We start from the raw sequence: 14,509 nt of genomic DNA, 5'->3' as shown, positions 1-14,509 counted from the left end.
TTGTGGAGTCTCACAGAAAAACAGTGTTGCAGCATTCTCCTAAAGTAGATTGGGACGTTTTAAAACTTCAAACAAAACATAACATTATTTTGTACAACTCATCTGGCATAATCGAAGTGTGAAGAAGCCCAGAGATCCCAAACCGATCTGAAAAAGACGTTATTTTCACCTTCGATGAGCGGTCGAGCTCATGCACCGCTCCAGATGGGCTAATACTCTTGGCTCAGCATTGAAGATTTGTTGATAATTTCTTGTAAAATCAGTTTGGGATCTTGGGTCTACCAGAGACTTGGATCACGCTGGACGAGCTGTATGGAGCCATTTTATGTTTTACTTTGCTATGTTTTTGCTAAGTCCCCATCTACTTCAGTTGTTTAGGAGAATGCTACAACACTGTTTTATTGTGAAGCTCTTCCTTCCTTTTGGGTGAACTTTTCCTGTCATGATTCTGTGCTGTACTACAAATAAAATAAAATAAAATAACCAAAATTGTGTTTCATGCAATTTTTAGGGTTAGGGTTTTTTATTTTGTGTAATCCTGCTGTGTCGGATGAAATGTGTGTTTTCATGTATAATCAACAGTATAATTCATACTGACTGGGTCTGCCTGCCATCATGAATGTGCTGCGACACCGTCTCAAATCGCAAACTACACAGTTGATTGTCAAACAAATGATCAACACAGTCAGGAGGTTCACTCTCACTTTGACTTCGAGTAGCACTGTAACAGCTCCCAGACCTGTTTCTCATAAATGTGTCAACACAGTGACAGGGTGAGTTCACTGGAAACGTTTACTGTATATCCATGACGACAGCTGTTGGCGCTGTCACGCTCCTTATTAGCAGCCTGCTGAAAGAGCTATTCATTAAGATAAGAGGACATGATGAACTTTATTGACTCTGAAAGGGAAATGCAGCAGGAGAAAGTGGGCTGTAAATAAAGCTGAAGCTGCATGTTTACAGTGCTAACCGTGATTGATGCAAGTATACAGGGAGCTGTGCTGACATGTTAATAAAATGACCGCAACGACTGCTTTAAGGGCCCAGACACACCAAAGAGACACAAAAGAACATCAACTAGCAATGATTGCTTTTATCACCTCGTGTGTCTCTGCCAAAAAGTCGCACTTGAACACACTGCAGTGACCACAGCCAACATCCAGGTGGCTCCTACATTCTGAGTCAGCGTGGGAGGAAATAATTCTTCATGCCAGCAGGTAACGGCAGTCTGTGTTTGACATTCACATAATTACTAGAATTATTATAATTATTAGAACTTTGGGTTCCTGTTTTAACAAACTCGTGAACACCAACACCTCTCTAAGCTCGCAGTTTGAACCACTAGATGCATGGCTGACTGCCAAGTGTCAAAACTGGGAGTAATGAAACCACAACTTATTTTTATTCTTTGGTGTTTGTACGTATTACACAAAAAGGGCGTAGCATGTTTATTAGATGCTCGTAAGAACATATATATATCTTTTTTTAAATAAAAAAGGTAAAAAAAATTCTATTTCCAGTCTTTTTGCAAAGCTAAATTTTTGCAAAGCTAAATTATTGCTAGCGCCTTGCTGGAGTTTCAAATGGTATTACTGTTGGCAGTGTGGTCTGGTAATTGCAACTAGTCAAAACATGAGTTTGTTAATTCAGTCTGTAATACAGACGTGAAAGCAGACAATGGAGCCAGGCTGCCAGCCTTCATTCCCCAAGAGGTTCGTGCCCAATGGCAGACAAAACCACATAGTGAGAGCAAGGTGTGTTGACTTGTGGTATTGTTGTAAATGTTGAAATAAAGTATCCAGAGGCCTCAGACTGATCTCACCAAATTAGAAAAAGCCTCAGAACGATCCATGATGCTCTTCTGTCTTTTGACTGACTTTTTATTAGTGGGACAGTGGCACTTCTGTCACTGTACTGTGGAAATAGCTAGCATGTTAGCTGTGTGCCGTCACCATATAAGAACCTGTGTAGTTCTGATCTGAAACTGTTGGGACTATCAGTCGGTGAAGGACGCATCTGTTATTAGAAAATAAAGGAGCAGGTATTGATCAGCACACAGCGGACACTTGGGAGTGTGTGACATAGTCAGTGTTGACCTACAGGTGAGTAATTGACTTTTAACTGTGCAAATTTTTAAACAGTTTGACCTTATTAGAGCTTTTACCACAAATACTACGTTTGATCACAAAGCACATACGAATGTCAGTATTCTCATCTAAATAGTTGTAGAACATGTACAATAATGTAAATATCTGAAAATCAGTGAGACTTCAGGAATCACTGTGAATATCTGTGTGTCATGAGCAGCAGACACGTCCTGGATTAAGATGACTCACGTGAAAAGGTTTCAAGGGATCCCCATGTCGAAGGTACGTTAAGAACTGCTGGAAACAAGGTAGAAACTTGACTGAGGAGATAACAACAAACTGGGAAATAACCTTGTTTATCAGTTATGAACTTTCTTTATGTGTATCGATCCCATACCAAGTCATGTGACGACCCCCAAATGTTATTCAGTGGAACAAAACAGTTCTTTCTGAGAGGAGCCCATAACAAGACAGCAGTAAACAACAAGTAACCCACATAAGTTTCCACAGTGGATTTGTTCCGCATCTGGATCTTGTAGTTCGGGTTGAGATCTCATGGCTGTGAAGGCATATGATTCGTATCATTTTGAACTCGTGAAAATATTCATTGTTCCCATTGTGCCCTGCGGATGGGGGCATTGACGTCTTATCACAGACCACACCTACCGGGTTTTTCCTGATTTGTCACCCAATTACATGCAATCTACCAATCTGACAGTTTCATATTTTGACCTTGTTTTCATATTGAGTACAGTACCTCTGTACTGGGGGGCCACTTCCATTAGGGAGTGCCCCTGCCATGAGGTGGTGTACTTGGTCCGCAACAGTGTTTGGATGGGTGATTCGTGTCGAGTTGCATCCACATATATGCGGGAGGTCCCAAGGTTGCCCAGCAGAACATTGCATTGTAATGAGATGATCAACTCACATCACCTGCCAGTGGTTTTTATGTTGTGGCTGATCCGTATACTACAATCAGTTGAGACCCCACACAGCTGATCTCTAACTATCTAATTACCTGTATGTGACTTCTCAAACCAACTGGCTGCACCAGTAATGATAAGTGCATCCTATTAAAGAGGCAAACACTTACAGCAAACATATATTTTATTTTTTTCCTTTTTTACTTAAATGTACTACAAGGAACTTTGATACTAATGCCTCTATGACCTTTATAAGCAAACAAGCCCATCAGCGAGAAGACTGGCTATTTCTGAATAGTCATTGTAGTTATTCTTTATGCCTGCCACTGGGTCGGAGTTATCTCGGTCAGATAAGTCATAAAATTAAAATGATTTTTCATGGTGAAGTGTTGAGGATAAACTGAGGAGTCTCACAGACTGAGGTCTGTAGACTGGTGGGACGATAAAGCACTAAAACAAAGTTTACTTTGTTTCCCTTTTGTCCACAGGGGCCGCCAGAATCCACAAAAATGAAAGTGCCTTGTAGGCGCTTTGATTCAGAACACTTTGTGGAGAATTTGGTTTCACTTGGACATTAAAGGCTCTTTTTCTGTTGATCAGAGTCAATAAAGCCACATTAAATCTACTTTGATTCATTGATGAATATCAAAACTTCCCAGGGGGTGAATACGTTTTAATTAGGCACTGAAAATCAGAACAGGCTCGAGGCGATTCTGGGAGGAAGATGTATATTAGAATTACACTAAATGAATGGCTGTTTTTCTGGTTCTAGTCAATGAGAGGTTTGTGTAAAGAGGAAGACTATGTGTTTCTGGGAACGTCCGAAAATACGACTAAAGAAACGGCAGAAGGAGCCGGAGCTTTGGAGGACGACTGGAGAGAGAAAAAGGAGGAGAGGGTAAGAGATGAGGAGGAGCCAAAACACACTATTATTACACCCCAAGCAACTGAGAAAACACACACGCTGTGTTTAAGTATCTCTGTGTGTGTTTGTGTGTTTCAGGTCCGCTGGCGACTGGAGAGAGAGCAACAGGAAAAAGAGAGACTTCGCGAAATAGAAGAGGGCAAGAAGGTGACTATACACACACACACACACACACCAGGATGATACACACTCTACATGTCTGTACATCTGTGTAACTAAACATTGGCACAGCATGAAGGCTCTTGCTAAATGACACAAGCTCACACACACTGTTTGCCTCTCCTGAGGACAGAGGACTCTTGCCAATGCCAAGCATGCAGACTCTTTTTGGTCTCACCCAAACACAAGCACAGACACACAGGTTGCTACACACAACCAGGCTGCAGTAGCTGGATCTGATTGGTGTAATGACAGATCGTTGTGGCTGTCAACACAATTTATTGGCAGCTGAACTTAGAAGGGAAGAGAACGCTTGAGATTTTGGATTGCAGCCCTCATTTTCTTGTTCTCATATTTGTTTTTCTTTGTCTCCTAAACCGGCTTTGAACTGAGGATTTTGTTTCGAAGCCAGAAGCATCCCAGATGCAATAAGTAAGAATTTTATCTATCAACTATCAATAGAGTCTGAAGAAATAAGAGTATTGACGAAAGATGTCCATGTCCTGTGTTGAAGAGATAAGGTTAGCATGCTAACCAGCTAGCCCCAGGTCTGAAAACTTCCGAAGCTCCTGCGCTAGCAGTGTGAACACCAACACTCCCCTGGTAGTCTAGCTAACTGCACGGCTAACTGAGCTAACAATAGCTACTGGCAGCAGCAGTTAGCAGTTATTCTGGTAATATGCTGCCCCTATTTGTTTGTATTAATCAAGGTGACTACTCCTTTAAACTATTAGCAATTAGCAAACGTCAAACTGACTTCCCTTTCCTCCGGTTAATCCTTCCTGTGAACAGAGCTCGTTATTCACATTTTGAAGACTGTGCTTAACATTTCATGAGAGCAGCCCGTTATAATCAGTCTAATGGAAACAGCGGGCTGAACAATCAGGCAGACAGGCAGCCGTGTGACGCCGGATCGATGAGTGTTAATTTACCGGCGAGGTTCACTTCATTGCTCAAGGCGAAATCAGATTCACTTCCATGGAAATGACGGCCCGGGAAACACACAGCTCTGGCCCTCTGTCAAGGCTGCCGGGCTTATCAGTGGCTTCCAGCTTCAATCACTAAACATAGACATGTTGGAGCACACTTAACAGCGGCTGAACCACCCATTTCCTTTTAAAAAGGAGAAGCATGATCACAATTTAGATTCAGTCAGAAACACACACATACATACAGTTGCCAAAACAGATGGACATCCTCATAGACATGGAATGCACACGCAAAACAGCTGTGGGTGCTCAGAGCAGCCACCCCATTTCTGACAAGAGTGTGTGAGGTCAAAAGGGGGCGTCGGCTGTTGTTGTCAGTGTTTCCGCTGCACACACACACACACACACACACACACACACACACACACACACAGGAAGCTGATGACAACATTTACCCTGACAGTCACTCTCACCTCAGTATGGAATGTACTTTCCACTGAACCCTAACTTAACCTCAGACACACACACACAAACACTATACACAAACACACAGGAACTGCATGACCTGTGAATGTGACCCTTGACATGTGCACGCACACACTCAAATACACGTATGCATACACAGAAGGCATGCACGCAGCCTAAACCTGGAGACACGCACACAAACAAGTGTTACGCTTGACACAATCCCAACACACACACACACACACCCCGCTGGACCCAGTCAAGCCAGAGGAATTCCAGAAGCACTCTGTCATGTTTCTAACTTCACATTCAGGTTGAATGAAAAACTGCTACTCACCACTTACAACAAATTAAACCAAATTGCCCAGAAAAAAGCACAACATTTTATGACCGAGGCACATTCTGAATGCCATTTCCAATTTAGCTCTCTGGAAAAAAGGCAGTATATCGTCTTCCAAACACATTTAGGCTTTTTTTTTTTTTTTACATAAATGTGCAAGCTGACCAAAAACAGCAAGCGGGGAAAACATTTTTGTGTAACGACTTTGCATCTCACGTTAACGTCGACAAATTTGAGGCTCCTATCTCAGAAAGATCCAGCCATCCAGGATTTTTTCTTTAAGAATCTGGCAACTTTATTTAGGGAGTGCAGAGTGATAAAAGCATGGGTGCAGTTTCATGCTGCCAATTCTCACAAACGTCATTGAGTTCAACTCCAAAGAAAGCTTGAAGCCTTCTGGGCATCTTTACTTCAACACTCCATAAATGAATCTCTGAATTCTTTGAGGCATCTCCTGTCTTTAGTTTGTGTGTCTTAAATTCCACTAACAGTAATTACATGCTATTTAATTTTTAGAGCAGTAGGAAAAAACTTGGTGTATGCAGTTGTACAAACAGAATCCAGCAACTGTACTGTCCTGGACCAGTAAGAGTACAATAAACCAGGAAAAGCAGTTTAATGCAGAGGCTGAAACCCACAGAAACCTAGTTAATTAACCAAAAACTCTGCAATTCTGGCAACGGATGTGGTTTGTTTGTCCCTGAAAACCTGAAACGACCCTGACGTCAATCTGAAAGGATTTCCTTGCGGCTTGAAGTTCAAGTAAGAGATGAAGATTTGGTCTGACAGGTCTCTGCATACTGTATAAAAACACAGAGGGATATTGAGCTTGAGGGTTTTTCATCGGTAAAATGAACAAAATGCGTGTTGCAAGTTTCATCTCATCTCAAGTCTTTCTGTTTGGCACTGCAACTGATTCTTTACATTACGTTTCCCTCTCCTCCTGCTTGAGAATGTGTTGTTTTTGCTGTATTATGCTGTATTTTGAATGCCTCACTGCAGGTCAAGTGTAGTGCAAAGTGATTGACGCAGCCAATTAAACCCTGACAGTAAGCAGACCTGTGAGCTTTTCAGCCATGCAAGCAGTGCGTCTCTAGAGATGGTTCAAGACACACACTGGTCCTGACTGAAACATCTCAACAAGTATTGGATTGCCATTAAATCTGAGACACAGATCCATTGAGAGAATTAATTGCACTGACTTTGCTGATCTCCTATCTCTTCATTTAAAGCTATAGTTGGTAATCCTGTTCAGAAATACTTTTTGTTATACTGGGTGAAATGGTCCTCCCATCCTGAGAGTAGTCAATACATAATTTGTTCAGAAAAAGGAACGAAAAAAATCAGACCTCTGTGGCAGCTGCAGGCCTGTAAAAACTCTGACCAATCCCTGCCTCTCGGTGCGAGTGTAAAGAACCAATCAGATGCCTTCATGTCTCATCCTGCCCACGCCTCCCTCTGTCCCTCCCTCCTCCCTGCATCAATCCAGTGTAGCCAACTTAGCGACTTTGCCACTATATTAAACGAGTGTTCAGACCCCTCTAGCGATTCTTTTTCAAAAAAGCGACTAGCGACAAATCTAGCGACTTTTTCTGGTGTATCTGGAGACTTGTGGAGACTCTGACGTAAAAGCACGTTTCGTTCAACGAGCGCTGGGTGCTGCCGTGGGACCGTCCCAAAGCACTCAGTCAGTCCTCGCGCAACAGTCCCTCCCAGCTGCAGTCAGAGCAGGAGAAGTTCACCCCTCGCGTCCAGACTGCGAGTCGCGCATGCGTGAAGCCGCCACTGGCTGATCCCACCCTGGCTTACAGTCAGGGCTGGATGTAAACGTAAAATTTTCTTTGTCCAAAATAAATCACTGCACTAAAATAAGTTCATTTGTTTGTTCTAAACATATTAAGGGTGTTTTTTTTTTATCTCTGCCACGACGTTATTCCTCTCTCCTACAGTGTCCATTACAATTAAATGCACATGGCCAGTTATGCAAATAAGGTGATGGCGTCATTTAGCGACTTCTAGCGACTTTTAGGACAGCCAATAGCGACTTTCCTTTCTGAGGAGTTGGCAACAGTGGTGCACTCATGTGTCACCGTTGCCGGAAATACTCAGCACACTCCATACCCAATTAGCAGGAGAGAACAATGGCAGAGAAAATGCAGCCAAAAGTAGCACTTCCAGCGTTACTTGTAACGGCTCGCCCCACTAAATGGGCTAAGAAAAGAAAGCCGGAGGCAGAAAAGGCTGCAATGAAAACCAGAGTCAACATCGGTTCAGCTTTTGAACGGTGGAGACAACTGAGGGAGCTGAAGGTTTGTGGAGGCGTGGCTTTGGACGGAGCACTGATGGGAGGGGGAGGAGCTTAGAGGAGGTGCCACTTTCAAATCTTGCTAGCTCTCCAACATTACCAACTATAGCTTTAACTGCATCAGCAGGACAATGTTTTCATTTATTCAGTGAACTGTCTCAAATGACAAAGACATTCATGGTTCCCAGATGATTTATCTGGTGGTGATCCAAACTTTTACTCTACCACTGGTATGGGGTCCAAATTTTGATTTGAATTGGTTCAGTTTTCTTTAAAACAAAAAACATTTGGTAACACTGAAAGAGGTCTCATTCTGTCAGTTATGTCACTTTTAATGGAAAGTTGACATTGTTCTGACAACTTGACGTTGACCAAAACAACATAACCCTTCATAAACTTGCTAGCTCCACGGCTAACAAAGCTAACTAAGTCACCGCCTCTAGCTGCAGTTGGCAGCAGTTAGCAGTTAGCTTACCTCAGCAGCAAGTAAAACTAAACTGAATCACCTCGGTGCTTACTCCCTGCTGTCAAACTAGCCTTACATAATGTAAGGACATCTTAATGACAAGTCCAACTGTTACCACTTTAGTTGAGGTCAAGAAATGTAGCCATAACACTGTTACAAAAGCTTCTGACAATCTAACTTTTACTGACATTTTAATGACAAGCCAAAACACTGTAGAAGGTCAAGAAAAATAAATCATGAAACATTTATAATAGTCTCATGAAGTGGCACTGATGGCAGTTTAATGTAATGCTAACACATAAAGTGCTAATGCGCTAATTAGATCTGTAGTCTAAGTAAATAGCCTTCTATATTAAAAACATGCTGTAGTCTCACAAATATCCCCCAAAGAATAAGAATAAGAGTGTCCACAGTAAGGAACAGTAGTTTTATACAGCGTGTCCATGGCTCTGGTGGGACGTTTTCACACCTCTGCAGACAGTTAATGTGTTTCAACCTGAGGACCCTCTAATTGCACACTGGCGCTACAACCAACACCACCGGCCAGATGGCAAATTGCCACCATGAAGTCATGATTGGATCAGAGACAGAAAACAATTAAGGCAATTTGTCAATTTGTCAGTGATCGCCAATTTAAGTCAATTTGTTCAACATGTGCTCCTCCCTCTACGAACAAGTGTGTATAGAACTGACTGAAGTGATCCTTCAGATGTCTGAACCCTCATTTTCAAATCAAGGCTTTTTTGGAAAGAATGTCCTGATTGTTCGCCTGAAAGTGTGCGTGTATGTATGTGTGTGTGCGCGCGTTCAGCATGTAATTAGGAGGTAACGGTTTAACTGCTTTCACCTTCGCTCCATATGTGTCAGCATGTCTTCCTCTTTAAACTGATTGGCCTTCCTTGTTCAGCTTCCTCCACACATTATTTCCCCACCCAAGAAACACACACAGCGTGACAGAAATGTTAATTGATGACAGGCACTGTCCGATGAGAGAACCCGGATTTGGACCTCTCATGTGCCTCCTATCTGAACTGTTTAAAGTCTTTCCTACGAGGGCCCAAAAGATCTCAGATTTTTCTCACACACATGTGGAAGTTATAGACAGAAACACACACAAACACACAGCAGGAACTTGATCCAAGACAGTAACATTGATTCCATTTTGAGGTCAGGGGTACACATCCAGCAGACCCACCACTTTTCTTTACTTTCACACATAAACACACATGAACAAGCCTAGCTGAGGCTCAGAGGGGAAGCCCCAGCAGAACATATATACTGTTATATCATCGTACCAGGGGAACTTTGTAACCTTCAGAACGATCCCACAGAGCTTTAAGACATAAGAGAGGATTTAGTGTGAGGGATTGTGGGTGTTTTCTTTGTCAACTTCCATTAGTTTGCAGCTGCAGAATTGAGTCACGATAGTTGTTCTTCTTTACAATGGAGCATTATATAGGATTGGCTATATAAGTTGTGGCATTTAAAAATCAATTCATCATTGCTTTACATGGAGCAGGATATTTTAAGATTTGTCGTTAACAGATGCCATAGATAAAACATTTACCTCGACCCAAGAACCTTCAGAACCTCCTTCCTCTAATCTCAGATGTATTAAAACTAGTGCTCCATGGTAAATGAGGAACTGAGACACTGACCAGTCACATTACTGTCTGGCTTGGCAAATGCAACATCTTACTTTCTATAATTAGATAGTTTACAGGACAACCAGAGTCCTCTGACCAGCATAAATGAAATGAGGTTGTGCCACTGGAGCTACCTCTGCCAGCCTGTTCTCACTCGCTATGCATCAAATAAGGCAGCCTGGTCAGTGGCCCTAAGCTTCTACGTTTGACGCTGTAATTACCTCTCTAGTGTCATTTCTTGAAGTGCCCCTCTCTTGAAGTAGTATAAAGAGTGAGAAAAGTCAAATTCAGACTAACATCCTGTAACATCCTCTCATTGGATGTTACATATTATGTGTTATTGCTAATTTGACCACGCAACCCTCCACATGCAAAGCTGACACTAGATGGGTAGGTAGAGTATCATAGTTTGAAGCATAAGGCTGCTGACCAAGCGGTTATATCTGACGAGTGAGAACATGTTGCCTCCACATGATAAAATAACATTTTAAAGCATGGATGCACAATATGAGAGAGTCTATACTCTTAAAAAACAATCCACCCAGCATTTGAAATATCACCAAACTCTGCCTGCTCGTGTTAGCTTAAGCAAACATGGCAGATCAAAAAGTAATATCAGTACCTAGCAAGTCTTTCCACACAAAGATTCCATGCTCCTCCATGACATTGCTTGCATGTTTGTCCACCACTTCCGCTCCGTTGATTTAAACACAGAGATTCAATCACAGCATTGGCGAAGTTAAGATAATGTGAATGTGAATAATTGAGACATGTGCCTGTGAATTGAACGCCATTATCCATTTAATGTATCCAGATACAGATCACATGTTAACAGCAGGCCATGTGGTGATGCTCCTCTTTATACTACAATGTATTTTTTGACAGTGTAACAACCAACATTTACTCATTATCACTGCATAAAATCATTATAGCAAACATGTTAGCAAAAGATTGTCTACTGACTCATCCAGCCGACATGGAGCAACATTAGCAATAATATGAAGTCATGTTTCTGGACTAAATGAATGAGCAGACAATATCTCTACTTCTAGCTCTGTTTTAGTTTTCACTAACGCCGAGGGTACTATCTGGCTCTTTAGCTGCTAAACGCTCACCATGTTTACCAGCTTGTTTCCTGGCTGGAAACAGGGCTGATGAGAGTGGTGAGACTGAACCAAATCAGTAAAGTTGTGGGCCATGAAATCAAAGCAATGGACTGAAAGTCCCTAAAACTAAGATTTCTTCATGATTACACTGTGTTTTGATCCATTGTCGATGTGAAAATATTGATTCGTGCACCTTTAAAACGGCATTTTGGTGTTCAGTGTTATAGTGGACATTAAGTTGCACATATCCTCTATGTGTCAGGAGAGAGAGCAGCAGTGGCGGACTCATGTAGCACATGTGGCCTCCAGCCAGGAGAAGACTCTGCAAGACAGACTGGCAAGACTCAGGAGATTCAGGGTGAGAGTGACACACACACACACACACACACACACACACACACACACACACACACACACACACACACACACACACACACACACACACACACACACACACACACACACACACGATCTGATACTTTGCTGCAGACCAACTGCTGATGTTAAATACACAGCTGACAAATCAAGCAGCTGCTGTTGTTTGACACGTTGGACATATTTAAGTTTGCTGTAACACCACAGCGTGACGGCTTCAGCATCCACAGAGCTTCTAATGTTTCAAAGCTGCTGCACAATACGAAAGCTTTTTAAAGATCTGAGACGAGCCATTTATCAGACACTGAGGGTTCCTGGAAGTCATCCTCTATTTACAGAGCAGTCGTGGTTTAAGGTCATTGATTTGATCAGACGCTGTTTCAAGGGACTTGTCATTAGCTCATCAATAAAAACAAATACTTGGAAGAGTGAATGGTTCAAAGCTGTCATCACTGAGTTAGCTTTTATCTCATGGCACTCTGGTGCCAAGTCTCCGTTGAGGTGTGTTTTGCTTGGCTCATGACTGCACCTGTCAATCAAATATTGGGGGAGGGACAACAGATGATTTCTTTCTGTTGAAGTTGGCTCTCTATCAGACTTTGTGTTTGATGAACTAAATATTTTCTGACAATTTTTTTGTTTCTGTTTCAAGATATTTTGGCAATGTCACTCCTCAATCATTCAGCATAAACACATTTTGCCTGTTAATGTAAACTAGTAAAAACTGCTCAATCTTTTGTTTTTCTCTTCTTTCTTGACACTCTTCTCCTCCTGCAGGAGTTCCAGAGAAAGGTGTTGGTTGAGGAGTCAGGGATGGAGGGCGGGGCGGCCGGCCTCGCAGTCAACCAGCTTCTCACCAGGATGTAGCTGCACTACAGAGAGAGTGACTTGTGAAAAATGTGCTTTTTGTCGTGCTTTACATCAATAAAGGCTGTGTCACGGTATCACCTGAGACATCAGTGCGATCAATGTAAATAAATGAGATGATCCTAACCTGATGTGCCTGATGGTCGGGGAAATCCCCTCAGAAACTGTTTGGAAAAATGCAGATCCTTTCAAAAAATACTTGGCAGGTGATTGGACAAACAATCTGTCAATCACCATCTATCCTGGGCTAATTTTGACCAATCAGATCAACAGCAGGAGAGCGCTCACAGCAGAGCCAGCTCATAAATCAAACAAAGAGCACAAACTTTTGGCCTTCATAACCCTTCTTTGTTCTTCTTCCAATGAAATAAACTCTTCAATTATGATACAACTGATGCTATAGCAGCATCTATGCTAACTTCTCGAGGAGCTGCCATTGTTGTTTTTTTTTAAACAAACTGTTGCTTCTCTCGCTGTCGTTGCACCTAAACCATGCCCATAGCTTCCAGTAGTTCCCCATAGCACGTGGCTTGGACACTAGCCTGTAGCTTGAAGCCTGCTGAGATGCACTCATCAATGGATCACGTGATCACATGATCTCAAAAATTCAGCTGCCTTGCAGGCTAAAGATGATGGTTTTAACTGGATTTTTTCAAGTGGTCAGCGGCTACAGGAACTGCAGCATGAGGACCTTCCACATCGACTTAACTCAGTTACAGTGACCGCTGCTTGCTTTGGAGTTATGAAAGCCTAAAATGTCTCAGATGTGGACCAGTTAAGAGCCAAATAGTGCTAGTAGTAAAATACTTTCAGATTGCGTAGCAGGGACAATGAGTCAATGCATTGTTTCTCCATTTAAACCAGACCTGAAATAACCAAAACATCTCCTCCACTTGCCACATGTCACGACACTTCCACAGTAGCACTAATGATCCACAACAACTGCAATTGGTTACAATCCTCCAGTTTCTTCGCAAGAACCATAAAGCACATGAATTCCTAGAAATGGTTTGACGTTTTGGAAAATACACCCATTTCAACTTAGCTGGTCAAGAAGATCAGTACCAATCCCTGTGTAGCTACAGGCCTTTAAGCAACTGGAACTTAGCTTAGCTTAGCATGAGGTTAAATAAAAGTCACAGTGCATGGATAGAATTAGATGCAGCACGGTATAATTGAGCGGCCATTTTATGATCATCTCAGTGTGGCGGCTCAAAATCGCAGATGGGTCAATCAAGAAAAGAATTCCATAATTACCGTTCATCTGTTTCTGCTCTGTTGTGTTCTCTTTTCATGTGGCATCCAATGAGAAAAGGATGAGGCCTGCAAGTCATTTTTGGGCTATAAAACACCATTTAAACAACATCATCTGTAGAATCTTGCTCCAAATGTTTTGTGCCTAGAGAGCAGATAATGAGTTGGCGCAGGGGTTCAGGCTCTGAGTGATTTATCTCACCAATACATAAATCTACTGTACATGAGTGTCAACCAGGGCCGGCCCTGGGCATAGGCAGTATAGGCGAATGCTAAGGGCGCCGTCATCCACAGGGGGCGCCGCGAACGGGGGGAGAAAAAAAATAAAAAATAATAATACTATTTTTTACCAGGGCTATTACTTATATTATTTCGAAATATTATATAAGCCCACAGCAACATAACTTCATAGCAAAGCCTATTAAATAATGAAGAGGCCTTTCTTCTGGGTTCCTGGCTCGTTGCACTGTACCTGCCCTCTGTGAGGGTGGGGGGCGGGGTCGAGAGGCGAGCTGCCTGAATCTGACCGGACCGTGACCCCAAGACCAAGAGAGACATTTATTGATACTGTAGCGGAACCATGTCCAAAAGACTGAAACCATCCGGCGCCCAGGGAAGGAAAAGAAGGAAAGCAGAGGAAGAAACACGTGAAAAGGAAAGAG

General features: G+C 42.4%; 1 protein-coding gene across 1 annotated transcript; it reads left to right on the top strand.

Annotated features, from left to right (window-relative positions):
* The first annotated feature begins 2,327 nt into the window (after positions 1 to 2,327).
* LOC141008658 (uncharacterized) lies at positions 2,328 to 12,678 on the top strand. Its single transcript, XM_073481106.1, has 4 exons — positions 2,328 to 2,369; positions 3,783 to 4,082; positions 11,614 to 11,709; positions 12,504 to 12,678. The coding sequence occupies exons 1-4, from the start codon at positions 2,328 to 2,330 to the stop codon at positions 12,591 to 12,593; spliced, it is 528 nt and encodes a 175-aa protein (XP_073337207.1). The 3' UTR covers positions 12,594 to 12,678.
* Positions 12,679 to 14,509: the final 1,831 nt, after the last annotated feature.

This window comes from Pagrus major, chromosome 14 (assembly GCF_040436345.1).
Source record: "Pagrus major chromosome 14, Pma_NU_1.0".
In the NCBI taxonomy this organism is placed as follows: Eukaryota; Metazoa; Chordata; class Actinopteri; order Spariformes; family Sparidae; genus Pagrus; species Pagrus major.
Note: the sequence above shows the minus strand (reverse complement) of the source record. Positions and strands in the feature narration are given on the sequence as shown.